The 15,528-nt window shown below is 35.9% G+C and overlaps 1 protein-coding gene across 1 annotated transcript in view; it reads right to left on the bottom strand.

The window, feature by feature from the left end:
- The window catches only part of LOC149792383 (uncharacterized), a 76,166-nt gene that overhangs the window by 37,901 nt on the left and 22,737 nt on the right, over positions 1 to 15,528 (bottom strand). Inside the window, exons 9-15 of the mRNA XM_089970968.1 lie at positions 15,101 to 15,236; positions 14,607 to 14,832; positions 7,629 to 7,793; positions 6,912 to 7,054; positions 4,995 to 5,108; positions 3,792 to 3,876; positions 1,660 to 1,715 (exon numbers count right to left, since the gene is read on the bottom strand). Of these exons, the coding sequence (XP_089827094.1) occupies positions 1,660 to 1,715; positions 3,792 to 3,876; positions 4,995 to 5,108; positions 6,912 to 7,054; positions 7,629 to 7,793; positions 14,607 to 14,832; positions 15,101 to 15,236 (925 nt within the window). The remainder of the gene's footprint in view (positions 1 to 1,659; positions 1,716 to 3,791; positions 3,877 to 4,994; positions 5,109 to 6,911; positions 7,055 to 7,628; positions 7,794 to 14,606; positions 14,833 to 15,100; positions 15,237 to 15,528) is intronic.

Below are 15,528 nucleotides of genomic sequence, written 5' to 3'. Positions count from 1 at the left end.
GATATACTTAATTGCACGTGGAGAAATCTCATCATGAGTATCAACACTACTACTACTACCACAATAATAATAATAATAATATTAATAATAATAATAACAATAACAACAACAACAATAATAATAATAATAATAATAATAATAATAATAATAATAATAATAATAAACTATTACAAATAACAATAACAACAATACAAATATCAATAATAATAATAATAATAATAAATATAATATCAATTGTAATAATAATATCTAAAATAATATCAATAATAATAATAGCAATAGTAATATAAAAAATAATATAAATAATAATAATAATAATAATATCAATACAAATAATATCGATAATAGTAATAATGATAATAACTATAAAAATAGTAATATCAATAATAATAATATAAATAGTAATAATAATAATAATAATAAGGTATTGATCATTATCACCATTACAGGATTTTGGTACATGGGCAGTAACTGATATCTGATAATTTCTTGATACGTTCAATCACTTCTTCTTTAGACAGAGTATCAAATTTCTTAAGTGGGCACAGTGTCCAATGTGTGGGCAAAAATTACAAGTTTATTTTAAATATTGGATCTCAATATGAAAATGATCTTAAACAGTTTATCCAAAATGAATACATTGCAGGAAACTAGATATAATATCACTTCCTGATAGCAGTTTGAATTTTGGTCTAATAAATTTGTCTATGTAGTTTTGTTTACATGAAGGACTCATTAAAATACTTACCACAACGATACTGTTTAATATGCATTATTCATACTCACTGAAATACATTCCATAACCATTCTATTTAATACGCATCATTCATACTCACTGAAATACATTCCATAACCATTCTATTTAATACGCATCATTCATACTCACTGAAATACATTGCATAACCATTCTATTTAATACGCATCATTCATACTCACTGAAATACATTGCATAACCATTCTATTTAATACACATCATTCATACTCACTGAAATACATTGCATAACCATTTTATTTAAAACGCATCATTCATACTCACTGAAATACATTGCATAACCATTCTATTTAATACACATCATTCATACTCACTGAAATACATTGCATAACCATTCTATTTAATACGCATCATTCATACTCACTGAAATACATTGCATAACCATTCTATTTAATACACATCATTCATACTCACTGAAATACATTGCATAACCATTCTATTTAATACACATCATTCATACTCACTGAAATACAATGCATAACCAGTTCTTAACACACATCACTCATTTTATTCGATATTATCGGGATGCAAGTGGTCAAGATTAAAATCAGCTGAGTATAAATATAATTTATATCAGCAATTCGAACTGGTCATTTAATTCTTTATTTAGGATTACAAGATTCATACTTTCCTAAATATATATAATATGCGGAGGGGTGGGGTGTCAGTGGATATAAAAAAGGAATCAACAATTTGTGACTCATAAAATGAAGTAAGAAAATTTACTTTTATACTAAACCCATTTTATAATGCTTCTAGATACAAAAGATAATGTTCATGAAGTAAAATACAGTACCCTTGAAAGAAAATTAAACCAAAAATAATTTACAAAGGCACGAATTATAATGAATTATTGTGTCATTTACTAATGAGGAACTACATCTTACCTGACAAATAGTTGTTCCGCATGTTCGATCTTATTTAAAAGTTCCAACAGTGACTTCTGAAAACATTTAAGACATAAGGCTGTGACTTCTCAAAACATTTAAGACATAAGGTTTCCAATCTGAATGCAACCAACAGCATAGATGACAAAGTAAATGTAGCAATACAAAGTCACACTTTCCGCTTTAGAGTTGAGTTGAAATAGTGACAATGGGACACTACGTTGTCGTAAATGAGAGTATTTTAAAACATCACACAACAAATTGTTTGTTTCAAATCTTCAAGTTAACAAGCGACAAAATAACGGGATTATTTAAACTTTTTGGACATGACAATATTTAAAAAAAATAATATGGAAAGTGTGACAAGGTTATGTCGTCTACATCATTGTAAATACTGATCCTTTACCATTCAAATAGGAAAAATATTTAGTCCTTAGATGCTCACTTTCAGTTACAATCTATATTCTATCTAACTATATATAAATATATATGTACAAACGAAACTTAATCTTTGGCAAAAACCATGTAGACTTGTTTATGTTATAATCATGATGTTACAAAACGAATTCGTGTGATGTCAGTTTGGAGTTCTTGTAATTCAAGTGAGAAGTCCTTCATATCTCATGGTGAAACAGGTATATTTAGTCTTCTTTATAGACAGAAGAGTAAAGTAACAACAACAGCAGATCTATTTGACATTGGTTCTCAGACTGTTTTGTTAACACACTAACCCCTAGCGACGACTTTACGGGGCAGGAGGTAGTAGCCTACTGCCGAGCTCTGTAGTGTCATGGTCATGCATGATACACTAAGGTGGGTGTTATTATATATAGGTAGACAGATGTAGCTCTACAATGATACCAGATAAGCTGGAATATCTAGTTGTACTACAAAATACAGATAGAAAAACCTCATTTTTTTGGACCCGACAATTTTTTACGCAAAATTCGCCCGTGGTCGGAATCCCATTTTGTGTCCGGATTTTAGACTTGTTGGTGTCAGATGTAAGGCAGACCGATTTAAACTAAAAGCAGACAAATGAGCATTTGCAAAAAGTAGGATAAGATGGGCATTTGGAATAAAGAGTGGTCTCCATACAAAAATAATGGCTCCGTTTAAAAAAGAAAAGTCCAACTATTGCCCTTCTGCTCATGCGCGAGTCAAATAACCAACGAAAAATGATGTTTCTAACACAACTAGGCAGTATATTATTGAAAGATGACCGGGGATTTGGTGTTTTCGAGTCTATTTAGAAATAGCTTTCAAAATGTGTTTCCTACTCGATTTTCATGCAAAAATGGCAAAAAGCTCCAGGGGTTAATTTGTTAATATGCAGCCTGCCTGAAACCACTGCGTCACTTCTAAACCCTTCTGATAGCATCAGTAGCATGAAAAGGCCAGAAACTGAATGAATCCATTTCGGTTTAGAATGTTATGTTAAATATTGGATCTCAATATGAAAATGATTTTAAACAGTTTATCCAACATTTTCCGTAAAATTGAAACACCAGAATCTACATAACAATGCAACGAAATCAAGTCACCTGTATCCAAATATAGCTTTATCAAGATCTGAGATACTAAAAGTATTTGTTCTCGTGTAGACGTTTTTGTTTTTGTTTTAGTCATTCGTTTTACAAAACATATTTTCTAATTTGTTATTTATTTATTATGGACAATACTGCGACAGCTCGCGTTGTGCTGGAACTATGAGAAATCTTGTAATTTTGCGTCATTAATAAAACAAATGAAATTGACTTTCTCACTACCTTGAAATTAAATGCAAACAGCATTAATTAATCTCAGATAAACATTAAACTTCTGGAAATTGCATGTTTTAAATGCAGCAAAAACTAGTAGGATCAACGTATGAAGAAATAAAAATAATAAGAAACACCATCATCGTAATTCTAAAGCAATTGAAACCACATAGGAACTTGAAGGACCTGACTCTAGGAAAGCTTCATGTAAATTAGAAGCCCATGACAAATACGCTGAAAATTTTGAGTACTTTCTATTGCTGCTAAATTTTACTACATCTAAACTAGCACAGTATATGTTTACTTTTTTCCAGTTTCCATTTATGAAGACATAATTTGTAATATAGTGAAATTAATGGGTTGATCTTTTACCTTGAAGAAGGACACAACAGTTTTGGGTTCTTTTGAAGCAGCTGTTGCTTGCATTCCTTGCTGGCCTGACCTTCCCTCTTGAATGCTAAAATAGGAATATGCAGGAATGTAATGAAGTGTAACTAAATACGACAGTTATTACAAACAATTTTTTATATATAAAAACTGCACACATCCTTGCCATTTTGTAAAGCTTAAGTAACGTTAGTTTTTTAGTTGTTTGAAATCAAATGGTCTTTGAATTATTATGATTCTTCATTTAACGTTCATCCAGTACATCATTTCTCTTATCGGCTTTTGCTTGCTTTTACCGTTGCTGAGATTTGCATACCAGCATACACTGACTGCATATAGCTGTCCAGTGCTAGTTTAAATGAAACACTTTTATTCGATTATTCATTATGTAATGTAATATTGGATCTCAAGAGGTTTTGTTCTGTAAATATGAGATATGAAAAATAACTACACTTGAAAAATTTGAAGAAAGATAAATATTACTGAAATTAAATATGGCCCATAATGCATCTCTTTATTATTCAATTTGTTGATCATAATTAATTCTGTTAGACAAACAATGGAACTGGCAAACACGGAGCTTAAGAACGGGGAGTGTGAAATAACGCCAGCAATCGGTTGCGGTTTCCTCTGTCTAGTCATTACAAGGGTGCTTTTAAATATTTGCAAGTAGATTATGTTACTTTGCTACACGAATTTGGTCATCGTATGGCATAACTCTTATTCAAATTATATTGGAAGTACTTCTCATCGATAAAGTGAAATTATGAGATGAAATGTACTACAAATGTAACACATTTATGCACTTTAATACAAAATATATATCTCTAAGAAAACACCTTGATGAGCTTATGTTTCATGTCTCAAAAAAACTCATAAATACAAAACGGCAAAACACGAATGAAAGTATTTTAGATAGGAAAAGTGAACAAATGAAAAATGACTTGTGCAACAGAAGAATATGAAGATGTTTGTTTGATAATTGATAATCGATGGCTATGAACCAATCATCTGGACAAAACCTTCCGTTTGTTAGTATATTTGCTAGAATATCCTATTTAACAAATATTTTTTTAAAAAAATAATGTTATGGTAATATAAACTATAAAACAATGCCTGAATGATATCAAAATTGAAATGACAAAAATAATATTAAAAAAATAGCAATGCCTGCTAGATCATACGTACATGCTTTTCATGGTTCGACGAAGATCAGAGGTCCGTTGGTTTTGGTTGCTGCCTGTAGGCAAAACTCTGACGCCATGCTGCACTCGTCTTGACTGTCGATAGTTGTAGACGGTTCTGGATAAAATGACAAACAATTGATACTGGTTTGTTATTCATATATGATATAACGTCATTAAGAGGTGTTTTGCTCGAGTCAGCAGCCGAATGACATAACACATAACTCCCAAAAGCACTGTGCAAGCTGCTTTATTTAATAACTGATATGTTTATATCACAAAGAATGCAGAATAGCATGATTCAGCTCTTTATAAAGCAATCCTATATGCAATTACATTTGACTTTGGATGGGGCTGGAGGTGGTCAAAATGATTAAATCGCTCGCCTTTACTATTGTTGCCTTCTCCCCTCTGTCCATGCTGGTTTGAGTGGTGGGCTCGGCCAATGTGGGCATGTGAGAAAGCTTGCCAGCAGCATCACGTCAGTTGGTGGTTCGTACCGGTTTTTCCCTGGTTCTTTATCCACCAGTTATACTAGACATCATGTATAACCTATCTTCCGCTTAGAATTAGCATTTAACCCAAAAACAATAACAACATTCGTCTTCCACTAATGTACATTTTATCTATACGTTTTCTTTTTTAAATATTCAAAGTTATATTATGTTTGTATTGTATCTGCTTTTTATTTCTCTTTTTTAGTTTCTGAATAAAACTGATGAAGCGACTTCTATGAAGCCCTGTATAGTGCATTAACACAAAAGAAAGACTTGAGATTTCCCTTGAAATTAAACCAGTGACATTAAACCCAAACTAGGTCATGACATACACAGAGGAGACATTTTCAACATCTGAGTGGCAACGTTTCGATTATTACCTTAAAATGGGTGAAAACGCATTTTTAATATTTGATGTTTGTTTTCTACAGCAGCTAACGCTGAATACAATTTCGAGTTTTACTACACCTGAAGTGAAATGTCAGCCATATCACCCTTTGTCACAATGAAGTACATGTCCATATCTATTGTGAATAATTGTGTATATATATCTTATTGCACGACGAAAGGTATTGATAAAACTGGGTAAAGTGATTTTGTAAGCCTTGCAACGTCGAAAACTCTTCATGCCCCTACACCCTTGGGCACACACACACACAAATAAACATGGTTGACACATCATACAAAAGTCTAAGAATGATCTTTCGTAGACGTGTATCTATCGATGTAGTTTAGAATGCACAATTGCTGAGTTTTATTTTGTTATGACTGAAAAGGTCAGATCAGGATAAACCCAACAGATGATACACTTTCTTGAAGAACATTAAAATATCCTCATGCATATCTATGAAAAATACAAATCATTAGAGGTGAATTGTTCAAAATATGTACATTTTTTATTTTAATTATGCGCAGAATAAATTCGAAAATTATTCACAATTTAAATAGCTGCAATACACAATTTCGATAGCATGTGTTAATAACAACCTTATAATGATCTCAATAAAATCAATAATTAATATCCATATCATCAATTATTCAGTTTATTTGGTATGTTTTCAATGTTCTGGAAATAAAACACAATGTCAACAACACTGTTATCAAATAGAACAACGAACAATCTGTGCTTTGTGTTCGTCCATATGCTGTTTACAACAAGAATACATGCCACAGAGAATGATAGCAGCATAACGATCTCACCTAGAATTAGCACATTTACTTCAGTAACCACCAAATTGGATGCAATGTGCACATTATCATTTCACCGGCCAAATATTAAATAAAAATGGGTACAGATGGAGTGGAACTGACTTAAAGATTGGAGTCAGAATTGTTAAGATACAGTTTGATCAGAGTTTCTCCCCCTGATTATTTGAGGGTTTGTGTACTACGTCCATGATTGTATTACCTAACTATATACTTACTCTGAGATCGTTCCTGTGGGACCTTTTTTAACAGTGAAAAGATCACTAATGAATTCATCTGAACTTTTCTTCATACACTCTTTCAGTTCTTTGTTTAGCAAATCTCGGTTCTTTTCGATGAACCCAATAGCCGTGTAAAGGACCTTAAAATGACAAAGCGAATATTTCATGTTAGTTTTACATACATCTAATATAGGTAGGTTATTTGAGGTTTGATCACCTTTTAGGTTTTAAAACAGTAAGAGGTTCAACATTGGCTGTTCTCTCTGAATAAGGAATGAGTAAGCTAGATCTATTACAGTTTAAGACAGGGAAAATGATAAAGGTCTGATTCTAATGATACCTCATACTTTAAGATATTTCACTTATAGTCGTTAGATATCGTATAGAATGTACAAAACGTAGCATATAAAGATAAAACAACTTCAAGAAAATGGAAAGTCTTTTCCACTAAAGTTTTAAAACCTTAGATATATTTTCACATCTGTTGCAAAGATAGCAGACTTTGTAAATCTTTATGGCTTGCACAGAATATTTATTCTTTAAATATATACTAAGATATGGAAGGTAAGGAACAATAGCATACACTTTTAAGAACAACTATAGTGAGCCAGATGTGTCTCAAGAACATTTCGTCTGTTGACAATATAAACATGTTTTATGATATCTCGAACACATAAAGGAGTTAAGAAAAATATATTTGAAGAGAAGAATGACCTGTCCAGCAAAGTGCTTGATTGTAAATTCTGGTTGATTCGATTTCGATTGTGTGTAGAACTCAGAGCGCCCACATCTTGTATTCAATAGACTAACAAAAGACTCGTCTGTTCCATATTGAAGTCTAGACTGCTCATCCAGGGTGGAAAGAATATTGTTCGGCTGCTGAAAACGTTTTAAAAGTATGTTAATAATGACCTGATCTGATAATTTTAATACTCAGATAATTGCATCAGTGACTAACTAAACACTTTTTAATAAACAACCACTGAATACATAGAGACTGTATGTGCTAAAGTTTAGCATTCGCCTTCTCAAAGCCGACCTGAAAAAGCCCTAATTGATCAATACAGTCATCATAACCTTAGAACACTTTATGTACACTATCAATTGGTAAAAAAAATCTCCTTGCACTTCACAGTATAGTTTACTGCACCATAATCTGTATTAAACAGAATGATTTGCTGATAAGCTTTCAATATGAGGCCATTGAGAAACGTTACTAAATATTTATAATCAGATTATCTCTAGCAGATAGGTAATGGAAGTGTGGGCCATTCTAGTTTAAGCCCTATTTGTTACCTGAGCCTCCAATTATTTTTATCTCACTTGGAGCTAGATCAGCAGTACTTGTATCCACAGCTTACGGTACGGGGACCAAAACCCTGTTAAGCAAATTAGGGATAATCTAAGATGGCTACCAATCTGTGTAAAAAGGAAACTTTAAGGTACATGGCTGACTACATAAACATCCAGTTATATGAAGAACTTCGCCTGAAGTTAGCTACTATGTACATGGTGCTGGCATTCAAGCATGTACACAGATCATCAAGCTAAAGACTAAAGAGGAAACACCTTTTATGGTCGGGTTCTTTTAGGTTCGTAACAACAGCGTCTTCGGGTAAACATCTAAGGAACAAAAACAGACTAAAACTAGTGCACCCTAAAGGTGAGGAGGAACAGCTGCGCTGTTACATACACGTCCCAACATTGAACTGTGGAAACATATCTAATAGCATTGTGATGGCCATCAACTGACAAACCTAAAGCTCAACAAATCCATTAACAAAGGCAAGGATATACTGGAGCAATGCCAAGTCAAGATGTACTGGTTTTCTTAGAACGTGATCAAGCCACACATAAGGCAGTAAGGCAAACCTGCTATGCACCAAAATGGATGGTGATTTACATCGAAATGCCAGCTGTTTACGCTCACACAGCTGAATTATTGCACTAGTAAAGCATGATTGGTTGCCCAAAGTTGCACATATGCTGCAGAGATGCAAACGAACGTTATTTCGAGAAATTTAAAGACGAGTGAACGGAACGCCGATTATACAGTTTATAGGACTGCGTACCTACTTTTACAGCTTTTTTGCGCTTGACGCTGTCACGCCGTACAAACCGGCCATAGTAAAAAAAAAGGCAAAGTGCGTCTCGTTGCCCATTGTAAAAATGGTGCTTAAGTAAGTCATGTTGAAAGAGATCCATTTTGGGCAACCCAAATTCAAGTACAAAACGGCCACGCTTTGGAGCGATAGACAGTAAGATGGGATATTACAAGTTAAAGTCAAAAAGCCTATCAAAACTCAAACACAAATATAGATTTCTCAGGATGGGACAAATTTACTGGCTTCTTGAACCACAAGGCCTGCCAAGCACCTGCTCAAACAGGATGTGGAAATCTGTGTGTCAGGGGGACAAATAGGCAGTTCCTCCCGAACAGACCCTCTCATTGGCGCCCTGTGGTCCCCGTTCGCTAGTTGATAAATAAGCATTGGATTATCTGTTGCTTTCTTGACCAGAATGAATTAGTCTCTTGTTTAGTCTCCTCTTGCTCACCTGGCGTGTAAAAGACTGCATCACGCTGGACAGTCATTGAGTCATACACTGCTGATATGACACCTACCGAACAGGGCGGCAGAGTACGCAAGCACCATGTATTGCCAGAACTGGCTTTTCCCTGATGAGCATTGCAATTTCCACTTAACTTTATTATATAGGGCAGGCGCCTTAACCACTCTCCATTACTGCGACGAGCGCATGTGTATATTGGCTGCTAAACAGGCGCTCATAGATAACTAGCCACAGGTGGTAGATATGCTCTCTCCACCAAACACGAATATTTTGCTCAGAAAGCAACCTAAATGCATTGTCCTTCAACTCTGGGCAAGAATTAACCCGAAGGAGCATTGACTACCTTAAATACCCCTCCCACGGTTCCGGATGTACATCATAGCAGGGCCATCATCAATAATTGTTTATTACTTGGTCGTAAGCCGCTAGTCCTCTTTGTACCAGTTGGAAACAGCAATCAGTATAAGGACATCGGCTTGGTGTACGTCATTGCAAGCTAAAAGGCAGGTCATAGAATAATGCGCAGTTGACAGGGGTATATTTGATACAGCGCGTTCTATTTAGCCACCCAAAACAAGTCTTTTGGGTCACACTGGCAGCCATTGACATTTTTGGTGACATGAACGTTATAATCTCAAGCATCAAATGTGCTACTGCCTTATTGAGAGACAGCTGAAAAGAACACGTGTGCTCATTTTCTGTAGCTGAATCCTGCGGCACAAATGGATCTGGATCTGAAAAAAAGCACATTATTACCAGCATGGGTCTTGCCAAACTTTGGGTTCCCACACATTTCAAATAAAATTCCAAGTCTTTTCCCGGTGTTTTCCTGGACGAAATTCATTTTTTCAAGGCTCATCTTGCTCGCTTGGCACGTAAAACATTGCATAATGCTGGACAGTCATTGAGTCAATCATAGCATCGACTGCTGATCTGTCACCGAACGAACAGGGCGGCAGAGTACCGCTCCCGGGCTCTTAAAGAAATAACACAGGCTGTAGAAATCATAGCACCTACGGTGATCTAATTTCATTTTCACGAAGCTCAACATTTAGAACGCATTCCTGAATGCGATAAAGCTTAAACAGAATACACCACCAACAGTAAATTAATCTTCATATGTTTATTATTCCAGTGATGGCCTATAAGAGTCAGAATGCCTTCGATGTTGTTCAGTGCTAGCATCCTTTCAAGATATGAGACGTACTAGCAGCTAGCAGTGTCAATGTCACTGAAGTTCTGCTTAAAGCGTGCATCTACAATTGGGTACTTTGTATATTAATCTAGTCTCATAGTTCGCCTTGATCATGATCAACCTAGGCGACCTGTAAATCCTTAAGTATGTAATCACGGCATATTTTGTTTACATCCTCCTATTTGAATCAGAAGCAAAAAAGAAGAAGTTTAGTACTTGCAACGAAAATCAAACTCTCCATGACCAAGGTCAGCGACGCAATACATCCATGTCATACTCCGGCATTCAAGTTCGTAGGTGCGGATATGTCAAAGTGTACCTTTGGGTTGCATCTGGGTGATGCAATATATTTGTTTTGAGTCTTCTATTCCATGTCCAAAGGGGCAGTGAAGAAATAATACTGGCATTATCCGCATCCTCTAAATCCAAGCCACCAATGTCGCTAATGTGCATTCTTAGCAGACAATTGGCAAGGGCTTAGAAAGCTGCCAGTAAGACAGCAATTGTTGTATAATGTCAAGCACGTCATTTTTAAACTAGACTGCAATATTCGATGGTGACATTATGCCTGGGTTACTGCCACGGCTCTTTATGCAGCTTCGCGCTTGTCACACAGGATGCAAATCACCTGTGATCAAATTACTCTAAGACATATAAAAATAATTTCATAACGATAAGGCAACTCATTTTTTCTTCCGTGGAGCAGTTTAACATAAGCAGCCTAATATGGCAATACCAGCCAGTATCACCATGAAAGCATGTCGCTACGGAGCTCTATCTAGCATGCTTAGCAGCGACAAAAGAGCCATGATCATAACGCTTACTGATTCCTAGATGAATCTGTTTCGCTTGAGCAGACCATATCTGCTTTCAAAATTTATGTGGTTCTGCGACGGTTTTCCTAGAATCCTGGTTGGTTCAACATTATCGATACAATTAATGCTTTTAAAACTGTGGGTAGGGATGGGGGATGTGTGGGGACATATATGTAACTACTTCAAAAGGGAACTACGGCAATTCAGATTGGAAAAAGAGATCCTAAAACAGCGGATAAATTCCAGTTCAATACATGTACATGCAATGAGCCTTCGGGAACTGACTGTCAGCGCCTTGTTGTCTCGCCTGGTTTACCTGATGTTCTAATTCCAGCTGTACAGAGTGTTAGTGCATGCGTCATCATGTTAATTGACGAGATGGCTGCCTCTGTTTTCCGCGTTGTTAATAATGTTCTTGCAAGAGAACAGTAACTCACATCCTCGAGAAACAAAAGTCTACACATATTCTGAAATAACGTTTCAAAACAAAAACCTGCTCTGACCTGGGTAGCCACTATTATTATAGAATACATGTGGCAACATCACAACGATGGTAGACGACTGTTCTTTTGATTAAAACAGATTAAGCATCAGGTAAAAAAGGAAATAACAATAAACAATAACAAGATGCCGGACAAGAGTAATCATGCACAATAAGAAGCCACTAGTTTTACATTTACACCTAATTACAAACTGAAATGTAGATTAGCATTTTGGGGAACGCAATGTCTGGCTCTTCTTCATGTATGTGGCTTTCCTTCTGTGAAGAATGGTTTAAATGATTCCTTTTGGTTAAAAATATTTGCAACTAAGTACTTTATTGGCGTTCTGTTTATAAAAAAAGTACTGATCGGTTATACAGGTAGTTCATGCTGTCAAAACTATCCTTGCATGTTTCACGGCTGTTGGAGGTGCGGCTAGCATTTACGTGAAGACGACATATTAGATTTGTGATGGGTGACGCTATCATCCTATCTTTATTGCCAGTTTCACCTGTAAGTTTGAGGAAATTAGCAGCAGAAGGATGAAAAGACTGACCATCTTTGTCTGCTGATGGAAACAATATGAAAGCTATAAAAAAACATTGCTATGCTTCAACATCAACGAAATCAAAGGATTATTTTATAATGACGAATATGCTATTTTTATACGTTTATATAAACGCAATATGATAAGTATGACACTTTTACCTACCCTTCCCGCTTACCGCCGATTAATTTTGATGGCGCTTTAACAGGCGGGACGGGATTTTTTAGGTAGAAGTGGCAAACTTATCATATTGTAAGACGAAGTAGAGGAATGAGGAAGGAAACGAACGGACGAAGGTAACGGACCCGCTACCGCCAACCGGAGCGAAGAGGAGCGAGCCCAAGTGAGCGAAGCGCAGCGCAGACTGGCGGTAGGCGGGGTAGCTTTAACTGAGGAAGTAACGTTAACCATTGAGTGAGATGAATAAATGTCTAACTGAAGGAGAGCCAATTCTCTCCTGTGATAATAATAAGTCCAACCGAGTAGGGCAATCATGGATATGCCACTATTCTCACCATTGCCGGTGTTTCATCTGGTTCAAGAACGCTTGACGATTTGCGCCTGCATGTGCTGAGATCATGCGGAGCCAAGTAAGCAAGCGAAATTGCTGTGCCTAGCATGAATGCATATTTTGCTACCATGACAATCATTGGCGCACGTGTGTCAACAGGGCCACAGCTCGTGCCCATAGGCTAATATTAATTGCTCCTTTTTTCTGACAGCATTTATAAATATTTGTTGGTGCTCAAAGAACTTTGAATTCTATGATAGTAACTGCATGTGGCCATTAATGTTCTCTAGGTAAACCAATAATGGTATCGTCTCTCTCCACATAGTGCCGGTTATCAACCAGGTTCTTGGCTATAATAGTAGTATATTTCACGTCACCTCCTTCCGCATTTCCTTTGTTGCTGGCTTCTAGACTTGTGTAGAGACTGCAGTTTGCTCAGTTAAAATAATGCTTGCGTTTCAATGATGAGCTTTTTAAAAAATTATCATTTTTCATCCTTTTATCTGCATAGTTCAGCTCTTGCACCATATGGTTTTCGCATCATATGCAAATATGGTGCATTGTTTTGACACCCTTTACACATATCCAGCATGTCTGTTCATGCCGTAGCTCTCAGCGTTGTATTGGAAACAATACACGATTATGCGCAGCCAGTCGTATGTTTTTGTTTTACCAAAACAGGCAAACTTATTTCTCAGTTCTTCTTATGGCCATCTGGCTGTATGCAGCATAATCTATAATAGGATAGTATGCCACACGTTTATATTAGAGTTTGGGATGCATATGCTATAGTGATTTGCTTGAATGTAGCTAGGAACAAGCAACAGGTGTGAGGCGAAACACCGTAACATTTATTACGAGTCTGGCTTAAATAGACCAACATAGGTCTGCCGTTAAAAAACGACACCAAATGCCACCAAAATATTATACTAAAGGTGTATTAAAGCATTCTACTCATTTTAAGACCAGTGTGCAGGACGAAGCTTAAGAGAAAATATATGATATCATAAAATTACCAAAGATTTTGTTCTTACTCTGGGAATACAAGTAATTAGCTAGATTTGTAGCACAACCTATCTGACAAAATGAGTGGTGAAATTGGAGTTGTTGGTGTTGCCCGTCTTTCTTTTGTCATCCATTGTTTTCCCAAAATTGGTGTTGTTTACAGCCTGAGCCAGTGGGTGGAAGGAAAAGGGTTTTGACCCCGTTGTGGGTATGTGGGGTAAACGGAAAAGGGTTTTAGCCCCGATGTGAGTGTGTGGTGTAACGGAAAAGGGTTTTGGCCCCAGTGTGGGTATGTGGAGTAAACAGTTTCGGCCCTTACACTGTAACCTTGGGTACAAGTGATGCTTGTCTAGCTGAAAATAGAGACTATAAGGGGTAAATTGGACTGGAGACTTGAAAAAAAACCCAAAACAAATAAGGCCTATAATGGAATGGCCAACACCTCCATTACCTGTCTTTTCCTCTTAATGTACTGTATGTTTGGCTGTCAAAACTTACGAAATATAAGTATATGTTTATTTATCCTTTTTATACTCTGAAGAAAACCTGAAATTGAAATAACTGACCTTGATTAAGAACTCGATCAATGTGTCGTTGTTTTTGAAGGTAATTTCTTCCACATCAATTCCTTCGTCTTTGTAAATGCTTAGTTCTGTCTTGAATACTTTTGCATTCATGAAGTTCTGCAGACGTTCATTTACGGTGTTAATGCAAAGCTGCTCAAAACTGTTGATGGCCAGCTTTTCAAATCCAGCAATATCCAGGATTCCGATGTTCTGGCAGTCTCCACCCCTTCAAACATTTAACAATGAACACATGAATGTACATCTACCATTCAGATAATATGACCACTACCACGTGACCTATTCTAATAGAATGGAGAGCGTTTATTGATGTACACGTTATACAGAGATAGAGAGAGTGAGATAGTCCATCAACAAATATCTGTACTTTAAGATTAACTCATCGATAGATCTATGAGAAATACTGGGATTTAAGTCAGGGTTTTTCTTGGTTTACAAGAGACAGACAGGCAGACAGACAGCAGACAGACTAGTACCTATCTGCTGGAGGATGTAGGTCCATGTTAATCTGTCTAACGATCCACTGGAACATTCTCTCATAAAGTGCTTTGGCCAGAGCGTCTCGACCAACTTTTGCTTCTTCTGGACTTTTGTTTTTCGAAACTTCTTCACCTAGTTGTAATAATAATAATAATAATGCCCCATTTTGACTGTCTATTGTAAAATATATCATTTACAAACACTTTATAATTCACTAATAAATTGCTAATGTTATTTCGTAAACAGTGAGTTTAAGAATAAAACGTAAACATATGGACATAACTGTTTATGGGAATATCTTTATAATATTTTTTACTTGAAAATGTTGGTAGGGGATCAAAGAAAACTTGAAGTACATGATGTTGATCTAGAGCATTGAATTTGCTTGTTCAAAATTAACAATTTCAAACCATGCATTGCTCTT

This window comes from Sinohyriopsis cumingii, chromosome 9 (genome assembly GCF_028554795.1).
Source record: "Sinohyriopsis cumingii isolate HCF-2022 chromosome 9, ASM2855479v2, whole genome shotgun sequence".
Lineage (NCBI taxonomy): Eukaryota > Metazoa > Mollusca > Bivalvia > Unionida > Unionidae > Sinohyriopsis > Sinohyriopsis cumingii.
Note: the sequence above shows the minus strand (reverse complement) of the source record. Positions and strands in the feature narration are given on the sequence as shown.